The sequence below is a fragment of the Panthera tigris genome, chromosome E3 (genome assembly GCF_018350195.1).
Source record: "Panthera tigris isolate Pti1 chromosome E3, P.tigris_Pti1_mat1.1, whole genome shotgun sequence".
Lineage (NCBI taxonomy): Eukaryota > Metazoa > Chordata > Mammalia > Carnivora > Felidae > Panthera > Panthera tigris.
Genome location: NC_056675.1, coordinates 31,642,223 through 31,652,038, shown reverse-complemented (window position 1 = coordinate 31,652,038; position 9,816 = coordinate 31,642,223). Strand labels below are relative to the sequence as shown.

The 9,816-nt window shown below is 48.9% G+C and overlaps 1 protein-coding gene across 1 annotated transcript; it reads right to left on the bottom strand.

Moving 5' to 3' along the window:
• Positions 1-615: 615 nt before the first annotated feature.
• RSL1D1 (ribosomal L1 domain containing 1) lies at positions 616-8,871 on the bottom strand. The gene is made up of 9 exons (XM_042971828.1): positions 8,711-8,871; positions 7,876-8,015; positions 6,472-6,610; positions 5,671-5,819; positions 5,480-5,581; positions 4,694-4,787; positions 4,481-4,606; positions 1,785-2,081; positions 616-1,254 (listed from the first exon to the last, which is right to left on the bottom strand). The coding sequence occupies exons 1-9, from the start codon at positions 8,807-8,809 to the stop codon at positions 928-930; spliced, it is 1,473 nt and encodes a 490-aa protein (XP_042827762.1). The 5' UTR covers positions 8,810-8,871; the 3' UTR covers positions 616-927.
• Between the last annotated feature and the right edge of the window lie 945 nt (positions 8,872-9,816).

Sequence of the window (9,816 nt, the reverse complement as noted above, 5' to 3'; positions counted from 1 at the left end):
GGAAGACCGTCGGCAAGTTGACTGCTTCCCAAGCCACGTGATCCCTGAAAGCGTGCCTCACTTCGGCCTTTCCGGTAGGACAGGGAACCCGTCGCTTACCACCAGGGATGGGGACCCTGATTCAAATCGAGGGAAAGGCCAAGCACCTGAAAAGTCACTGACTGCCTCAGAACACATTTGAGTCACCCCAAATCCACGGGCCACTCTCTCCAGCTTCCTGGCCTAGAGTCGGCACACGCGAGCGAATCCACACAGGCCGAGGAAGGGTCTGGAGGAAGACGGCAAAGCTAGAAGGATTTCTGGTCTCTAGCAGGCGGGATTCAACTCCGCGCCTCTGAAAACGGCTCCCTGTTAACCGGTCTCATCAAGTGCACGCCCCCTCGGCGGCCCCGGCCCGGGCCGACTACCACCAACGTCGACTATTTGATTCCGAAACCCGCCGAGGGCTTCTTGTAAGTTGCACAGGTGAGTGCCAGGCAGCGAGCCCCACCCTGCCAGCGGACAAGGGCTGGGAAGGTTCGCACAAACTAGGGTAAGGGAGCCTAGGCAAAACCCACGGTGACAGCAGACGGGGACAGGGGTCACATCGCAGGGATTCAAGGAAAACCAACAAGATAGGGAGCACCAAGAGTTTACTCAGAAGCCAATGTTACACTTTAATAACAAGCAACCACACAGAAGCACTGTATTTTCCCTGTTACATTAGCAAATACATGGAAAAGCAACTTAAAAAATGGGTCTCCTTCACAACTACTCCTTCCCACGCCCACAAACATCCGTCAGAATTGCTTGCGGAGGTTTTAACAAGTATTTAAGTCTGGGCCTCACTCCTGGAGGAGACTGCGCCGGGCAGGGGCGGGATCCAAGCATTTTTTAAAAAGCTCTTTAGGGAGTCTGGAGGATTCCTTCTGCTTGAGTCTCTGATTTTTAGGTCGACTGGGACACTCTGGACTTTTTGGGCCACTGTTTGGGGGCGTGGGGGGCTTTTTTCACAGACTTACTAGGAGTAGTGAAGAACTTGGCCCCTGGCTTTTTGGTCACCTGTCTTGGGTCTTTTTTGCCCAGTGAAGAGTTTTGTTCTTTTCCCGCCTCTTCTTTGATTCTTGGCTTCTTGCCCGGGCTGCTACCTGGGGTCTTGGGCTCCGCAGCCTTCGGGGTCTCGAAACTGGGAAGGGCCTTTCTCTTCTTCCCACGAGGTGTGCTGGGATTGGGACTCTTTTTCGGAGACTTCTTTCCTGCGGCGTGTTTTTGCATCTAAGAAAAATAAGAGTTAAGTGCAGGGAAAAACGGCCCCTGACAATGGAACTCCGAGAGTGACTGTCTCCACCAGGTCTGAAAGGTTTTCCAGGCAGGACCCAGCACCCAAGCTTGCCCTTGCCCCGGTACATTTCCAAAGATTAATCATGTGGTGATCCGGCACTCACTGTCAGAAACTGAACCACCGCCCAAATGTCTGCCCCGGCCTGCTTTTGAAAACCACAGGCGATGTGTCCAAGAATTATTAACATGACCACCCCTCCTCTGAATCCGAGATACACAGAGGAATGTGTTCACTGCACATCACTCCAATACAGGGCAAAGGAAGCCCCTCCCGGGCTTCTGGGTCTACCTGGTATGTTTCATCTATTACCTCGGGATCTTTGCTACGACAGATTCTGCTGGAAATACACTAGGGAGAAACAATGCCCCCGTCCTTGCAATGCCTCTTACACGCATGGCTCAGCGGGGCCTGCCTGACATACGGGGGCACTGAAGCCATCGGCCACTAGCACCAAGAGAAATACCTCTCCGTTTTCTTTCGCTGGAGTCCTCTCTATTGGGACCAGTTGAGGGAGCTCCTCTTCGGATTCGTCCTGCACTTTATTCTGGGCTTTTACTCGCCTGCTCTCTTTCTTCCCACACGCTCGGGCCTCTTTCGGGGGTGCGGGGTCCTTCACCGGAGCACCGCCAGTTCCAGGGCCTGCCTCCTCTTTCTTCGGGGCCGACGAGGCCTTTCTGGCCCGCTTCGTAAGCCTTTTGCTTCTTTTCTTCTCCTTTTGTTTTTCACGATACTCTTTTTGTTTTTCTTTTTTCTTTAATTCCTACCAAAACACCAAACAAAAAACCCAGTAACAAAAAAGCCACACCAAACTCCAAGCCTAACTTTAGTAGGGAATACACTTGTTGGTCAATAAATGGCATAGACTTAGAACTTGCAATTCTCATTATTCATAAGCTTCTGAAAAGTGCCTTGATCTGTGGCAACTCTAAGCAAACAAACCACAACACCAGCACTGGAACCTCAATGGCACTTGGCTCTGACTCACAGAACTACATATGGGGACTGGAAGCAATGAGGTGTGCAGTCAGAGCTTCTGCAAGGTGATCTGATTTATAGGTGAGTTAAGAATTATCCTAGGGATGCCTGGGTGGCTCAGTCGGTTCAGTGTCCAACTCTTGAATTCGGCTCAGGTTGTGATCCCAGGGTTGTGGGATCAAGCCCTGCATTGGGCTCTGTGCTTTGTGTGGACTGTGCTTAAGGTTCGTTCTCCCTCTCCATCCCTCCCTCCCTCCCTCTCTCTCCCGCTCTCTCTCTCTTCCCCTCTCTCTGTCCCTCCTCGGCCTGTGAGCGCGCGCACACACACACACACATACACACACACACACTCTTTCTCTCTCTCAAATAAAAATTAAAAAAAAAAAAAAAAGCTAAAAAGGAAAAAAAAAAAAGAATTATCCTAAATTGTAGAGTATTCTGATGTGAATTACATCTCAAAACAGTTTTAAGAAAAAAAACTGATAATTTTTCCCTACTTCAGACTGGGGCAGCAGTTAGATTAAGAAGTTTATAGAACCAGGGGTCCACTGTCCTTACCACAGACCACTGTTAAATGACCCCCGTAATAGTGTGTAAATTCCATGTTAGCCAACAATTCCAACATTTTTGCAAACTCCTCAAATCAATGTGCTGACAGATGGCAAAAAAATTCACGTGTCCTGCTTCTGATAATGGCAGTCTTTTATTTTGGGTCATTCTCCCAATGAAAACAAGTAAAAGTGGGATAAAATACTTAAAAAAATTTTTTTTTTCTTAAAGGCATCAATGAACCAACTACCTGTGAGACATCTAAAATAAGGACCCCATGGGTAAGTGAGTCCAGAAGCAAATTTTGCTGTGAGTACTGGCTAATCAATAATTTTTGTTTTAACAGGGGGTGGGGTGGGTGGAAAGAAATCAAACTCCAGTGTCCACACCAGGCAGGGGTCCTAGGAGAACCGCCCCCCCCCCCCCCCCGCCAGTAAGCTGGGACCCCACTGAGTCATGCTCTCAGGGCGAAGATGAACACAAGTGGAGGAGTGCAGATTCTCGGCATGGTTTGCTCCGAATCACTCAGGGAATCTCAAGCCTTTGATCTGCCTTCAGGGAGTCCCAGGCCAAGGCCCAGAGATTTAAATGGAAATCTTCTAGAGAAAGATCTTCAACCTACACCTCAAATTAGTTCTACAAATAATTTTCCAATGCGACGACCGTGGCATGGTCAAAGATGACCGAGTCCACAAGGAACCAGAGGGCACAGAGAACAGGCTGGGATACCAGGATCTCCACTACTCGAATGACCAGACAGTGAAGCAACTGTGCTTAAAGTGTTCCAACAATTAAGGTGAACAGGAGGACTGACAGGTAACAGGAAATTAAAAGAAGTAAAGCCAGTGTGAAAAAGAACAAACATACAACTTCCAGAAGCGGGAGGTGGGGGGGGGGGGTGTAATTAAAAGACCAAAATTAAAAACCCACTGAACATGATTAACATGGCTAAAAAAAAAAAAAAAAGGTGGGGGGCGCCTGGGTGGCTTAGTCGGTTAAGCATCTGACTTTGGCTCAGGTCATGATCTCATGGTTTGTGAGTTGGAGCCCCGCGTCGGGCTCTGTGCTGACAGCTCAGAGCCTGGAACCTGCTTCAGATTCCGTGTCTCCCTCTCTCTCTGCCCTCCACCGCTCACTCGGTCTCTAACATAAATAAACATTAAAAAAAAAAAAAAAAAAAAAAGCGTCACCAAACTAGGAGACTGGTCCAAAACAGAGCAAAAATAGCAAAATAATTTTCTCTCGTTCTACCGATAGCACTAAAAGCCTACAGACCCAAACTGACGGGTATCTGTTAGCCTCACGCAATCGTCAGTGCTGCCCACAGGAAAGTTCTTAACACGCTCGATTTTGGTTTTCTTTCAGCTCCTCCTGCCGCTACACAGGCCCCTACCGAGCTGACTCACCCCGCTCAAGGGAAACCAAAAATGATCAACGAACACAAGATATTTACATCATACCTCAATATACTTCATTCACACCACCATGAAGTGATCTCGGAGGAAAGGGGGAACAAGGCACCTAAAAGCACGAGCCCTGGAAACCGCGGAAGGTCAGGCAGGAACGGAACCCGCTCTCCCTGGGCCACGATCACGCCTGCGAGGAAGCCCACCTGGTGTTTCAAGTTCGACTCACCTTCTTCTTCTGACTAGGAGTGCGCACTCCTTTGGCTTCGCCCTGACAGCTGACAAACGAGGAAAAGATGGGAAGCGAAGCGGACCTCTCGGTTTTCACATACAGGAGCTTCACGCTCTCCCACTTCTGCAACAGAGACAAGAACGACACTGTCGGTCCACGTCCCGTTTCTCCTGCGCGAACCACCGACTGCTGCACCTGTTAAGACCGCACCTCTGGCAGCTTCTGGGAAAGCCTCTTCGTGACCGCGATGATGTTATCGATGATGTGCTGGACCTCCATTCCCGTGTGACCAACGCGGATGGTACTGAAATGTAACACGGCGGCAGACAAGAAGGTTTTTAAGAGTAAGTTGTTTAAGCAATAATAGTGATTTGTTTCTCGGGGAGCCTGGGTGGCTCAGTCGGTTAAGCGTCTGACTTTTGGCTTGGGCTCAGGTCATGATCTCACAGTTCGTGAGTTCGAGCCCCGTGTCCGGCTCTGCACTGACAGTGCAGAGGCTGCTTGGGATTCTCTCTCCCCCTCTGTCTGACCCTTCCCGGCTTGTGTGCATGGGCGCTCGCTCACTCTCTCTCAAAAACTAAATACTTCTAAAAATAAAAATAAATATTTTTAAAAGGCGGGGGGGGGGCGCGCCTGGGTGGCTCAGTCAGTTAAGCCTCTGACTCTGGATTTCAGTTCATGAGCTCACGGTTCAGGAGTATGGGCTCAGTATTGGGCTCTGTGCTGTCAGTGCGAGGCCTGCTTGTGATTCTCTCTCTCTATATATTCTGTATACCCTCAGTCCTATATAGAGAACACTGATAGAGATCATTTACATCACTGTGGAAAGCTCTAAGGGGCAGCTGCTTCCAGAGCCTACATGCTTGGTAGGGATAGACTTTAGTTTTAATAGAAGGATCTGGTTTTCATTCACACGATCTCATAAGAAACAGCTTACAAAATTATTACCAAGTGAACAGGAGACTAAACAGGCACACGCAAACACCTCTTCCCTACCTGCAAGAACCACTTTTTGAGATGTTCAAGACAGTCCCGCCTATACAGGTGTTGATCTCCTTGGATAAATTCTTGGCCAGAAGGTTTACAGGAACGGGAACCCTGTAACGACAGGCAGGCGCTTGGAGCACAGTGCACGCACACGGATGACGTCCACGGGGCTCAGACGCGGCCACTGCGAAGCAACCTACTTCTTTCTGTGATAGAAGTGTCTCCCCAGGTGTGATGGCAGGAGCCGTCGGATTCTCGCATCAGTGAGGAAGAAGTCAAAGCTGCCCAGCAGGCGAAGCTTGGCTTCATAGGGTTTGTATTCCTTCTTTAAAGTTCGCAGAGGGATGATCTAGAAACATAAGGAAGAGGAAAAACCCCAAAAGTTAGGGACTTGAACAAGAAGAAGAAACACTCAAGCGGTAACTTGGGTCTGGATCTTAAATCGTCCTAGAGCCACACAGTTCAGTAAACCTGCGGCGAGAACCCGCGACGTACCGGGAGCTGGGCTCACCGATGGAGGCACAAATGGGCTGGGACCCACGTCAAAAAAGGACACCGGTGACTACAAGCCACGACAGTGACCTAACGGAGAAGTCTTCTGTGAAGTCTTCAAGATAATAAAGGTGCTGCTGTACCTGTGAGCTCTGGGGTCAAGAAACCTCAACAGCTCATCCATCACAGAGAAGATGAAGCCGTCCTACCAAAGCCAGTGAGAACCGAAAAGAAAAAATTAAATTAAAACTTAAATTCCCAGGGGCACCTGGCCGGCTCAGTCAGTGAAGCGGGCAACTCCTGATCTCGGGGTTATAGGTTCAAGCCCCATGTTGGGTACAGAGATTGCTGAAGAACAAAATCCTTAAAAACGAAAAAAAACAAAAACTAAAATCCCTAGGAAAGAAATACTAGATTATAAGGTAGTGCAGGAATATATGATCTAGCACTTCAGTCAAAAGAGGGAATCAGATCTTTTCATTGCCCTGAAAATATTAACCACTCCTGACCTGAGAAATGGTTTTAATTCCATGTTTGTTCAAAAGCTTCTTGTAAAACCGTTCTGTCTTTTCAGGAGTTAAATTGGGTTCGTCCTTGGTAAGTAAACAAATATCTGTTAAATCTGATCGAATACCATGAGGCAAGGACCTGCAAAATACATGAGAAGGAAGTGAGGGATAAAGCATTATGACAGACAAAATATACGTTTCTACTCCTAGAATACACAATGAATTCAGTCACTTCAACAAACTTCATTCATGCTGTCTAAGCAAATACTCTACCAAGAACATTTAAAAATACATCTAGTTTTCAGCAGTCTGGACAGATTTAAGATTCAAGTAAATCATCACAAATACCCAGCATCCAAAATATCAATTAATATTTGAGATATAACCAGACTTAACATATAATCAAAGATACCCAAGACAGCGCACACGCAGTTATCATTATTTTATACGATGCTATAAATGCATGTGTTCTAAAATGTGAACAACCTGGTTTCATGATAGTTCTGCTTCAGAACTTCACCCTGCAGAAAACCCTGGATTCCATAAACCCTTAAGAGCTGAATAGAAGGGGCGCCTGGGTGGCTCAGTCGGTTGAGCAACTGACTTTTGATCTCAGCTCAGGTCCTGATCTCATGATTCGTGAGATTGAGCCCCTTGTCGACCTCAGCACGGGAGCCTGCTTGGGATTCTCTCTCCCTCTCTGCCCTTCCCCTGAAATAAACTTTAAAAAAAAAAAAAAAAAAAGGCTGAACAAACCAACAAGGACAGAAAACTTATGTTTTTTTTTTGACAGGAGACAAAAGGACCCCACAGAGGCAGGGGTGCCAGAGAGAACACAGGACATGTTATATACATATATATATATATATTTTAGTATAATTATGTCCCAAATATTACATGGGACCTACTTATACAAAAAAATTACTTCTATTTTTATTTGCTAAGTCTGGCAACTCTGCAGAGAAGGGATCTCTGACCTAAAAGTCCTAGACCAAGAAGAATGTGTGATCACCATAGATTTGTTTTCCAGAAGGAGCTCACTGCCAAGTCTGTAACCATCTCTGCATGTAGGAGCGAATCGGGGACCTCAGGAGTTTAGCTTGAAACTAACATGACATGGAAAGATAACAGAATGTATACAAATACAAAAGCTGTATTAATTTATTCTAAACCCAGGTTTCAGATTCAACAGAACTGTGCATCAATCCCCAGAAAACTGGTGACATTTTTAGAAAATTTAAGCATGTGTGAATTCTTTTTTTTTTTAAGGCACAATTACACATTTCAACTCATATTTTTATTTTGAATTTGCAAAATGTCCACTAGAAACAAAAGGGCGATGGTTACAGACACGCAGAATGACCAAGCGGGTAACAGAGGCAAAGGCAGAAAATCAGAACTTACAATCTGACCCTCAGTTCTTTACTTGGAATCTTCCATAACACCACCATTAAAAAGAAATTTTCATTCTCATTCAGAAGCAATCCATTCGCGTTTTTCCTGGACTTGGAATGTGCCAACAGAGCTTCCACTGCCTTTCTTATCTGCAACGTGGAGATACACGAACAAATTCATTGGCAATCTGATTTATGATTTAGCATTTGCGCCCTCCTAGCGTCTATTTTTCCTTTTTTTTTTTTTCTCCTCCTCAAATTCTATTTTAATGGGCAACCTCCATAACCATCTCTATCAGGATCCTGCAATTTGGGATCAGAGGAATGTCAGACTCATCAGAAACCACCTAAGGATCCACTCAGCACCCGTCTACAGAAAAGCGCCTCTTTCTTCCACGTTAAGGCGACTATCGCGCCAGGTGGGAACATGCTTCCCGGGAACTGGATGGCGAAGGCGGCAATGCCAGGAAAAGGGCAACACGCAACTACCGTATACTGGGGCCATTACTTTATGCCAGGGACCTGACCGAGACCAGCAGAGACACTTTCTTTAAACCCAAGGTTACGGAGGCTTGCAAAATTACCCGATCTGCCTAAGTCAAAGGGTAGGGGAACAGAGCCGGGTGGATCTCACGCCGGAACCCCAGGCTGTACCTGCATCCACCTGGAGGGCCAGGCCGCAGGGCTGGGGGCGGCGAGCGCATCCCCGAGAGCAGGAGGAGCGGGCCGGCTGAGCGCGACGCGACACGGCGACCCTCTTCCCAAAGCTCCGGGGACGTCGGCGAGGGCCAGGGGCCCGGCCTGGCCCCCCGCCTCCCAGCCCCCCTCCCCACGGGACCACTCACCTGCCCTTGGTCCAGCTGATCCAGGGAGGCAGGGGTCTCTGGAGCGGTGGCTGAGGCCGCGGTTGAGGAGGAGGGTGGGGTGGAAGCCGAACCCTCCATTTCGTTCCCACCTCGTGCAGACGCTCGCGCGGTACCGGCAGGGCTCCCTGTGCGCACGCGCGAGCCCAGGCCCGCAGCCGGAAGTTGGGGGGCGGGACCGGGCCCTGATGTCACGTCCGGGAGCGCGGGGTCAGGCCCGGGGATGTCGCACCCGCGAGGTTTGGCGGCTGCGCCGGCTGTCCGAGTCTCCGTCGTCAAGCGCGGGAGCGGCCTCGGTGACACCTGGCTCTCATTCCGTACCGAGCGACTCGAGCGAGCGCCTGGAACTGGGGGAGGAGGCCTGGCCCGCCGCCCACCTGCCCCGCCGCCGCCGCCCCTTGGGAGGCCGGCGCGGTGGGGGCGCGAGTCGTGAGCCAGCGCCGGTCTCTCCTGGGCCTCGGCTCCCAGAAAGGCGGGAGGTCAGCGCAGGTACGCGGAAGCGTGCAGGCTGGACCACCCGCGGCCGCAGAAGGTAGAGTCCCCCGCCTCTCCGCAGCCCCAGTGGTGGCCGCTGATCCCTGTTCTCCTGGAGCCTTGCGGGGATGTTCCTAGGCACGTCTAGAAACGACTGTTTCTTTTTCTTCTTCATGGATGATGGGTTTAAACTTAATCCTTTTTTTTTTTTTTAAACAAATCGTAGCCTCGTAGACCCATTCTTTGTTCTGCACGTTGCCTTTCCCTCCGAATGCTTATTTCTTGGAGGTTGTCTGTGCCGCTACCTCATGCCCTGCCTCATTTTTAAAAACTGCCCATGTGAATAAACAGTTTATTTAGGAGGTTTTGGTGAACGTGCGGGATGGTTTTAGTCTTTTTGCAACCAGCTTTGGGCATTTTTGAGAGATGAAAGAATGGGAGTAGGGGGCTTTCCATGTCTGTTGCTTCCCAAAAAACCCGCCTTCCATATTGCAAAGGTGGAAGAAGGCATGTTCTGCTGCTGGTCCCTGATAGTGACTTTGTCCGTCATCAGCCTGTAGAGGAAATGTTCTTAAATCATGGATACCCACTCGTATTTGTCTATTCTAGAATGT

Coding starts and splice junctions, on each gene's coding strand:
- RSL1D1 (XM_042971828.1), bottom strand. CDS start 8,809: ATGGAGGGTTCGGCTTCCACCCCACCCTCCTCCTCAACCGCGGCCTCA. Junction 6,611..7,875: donor AAAGAACTGAGGGTCAGATT/GTAAGTTCTGAT, acceptor TGTATTTTGCAG/GTCCTTGCCTCATGGTATTC. Junction 2,082..4,480: donor CTCCTAGTCAGAAGAAGAAG/GTGAGTCGAACT, acceptor GTGTTTTGGTAG/GAATTAAAGAAAAAAGAAAA.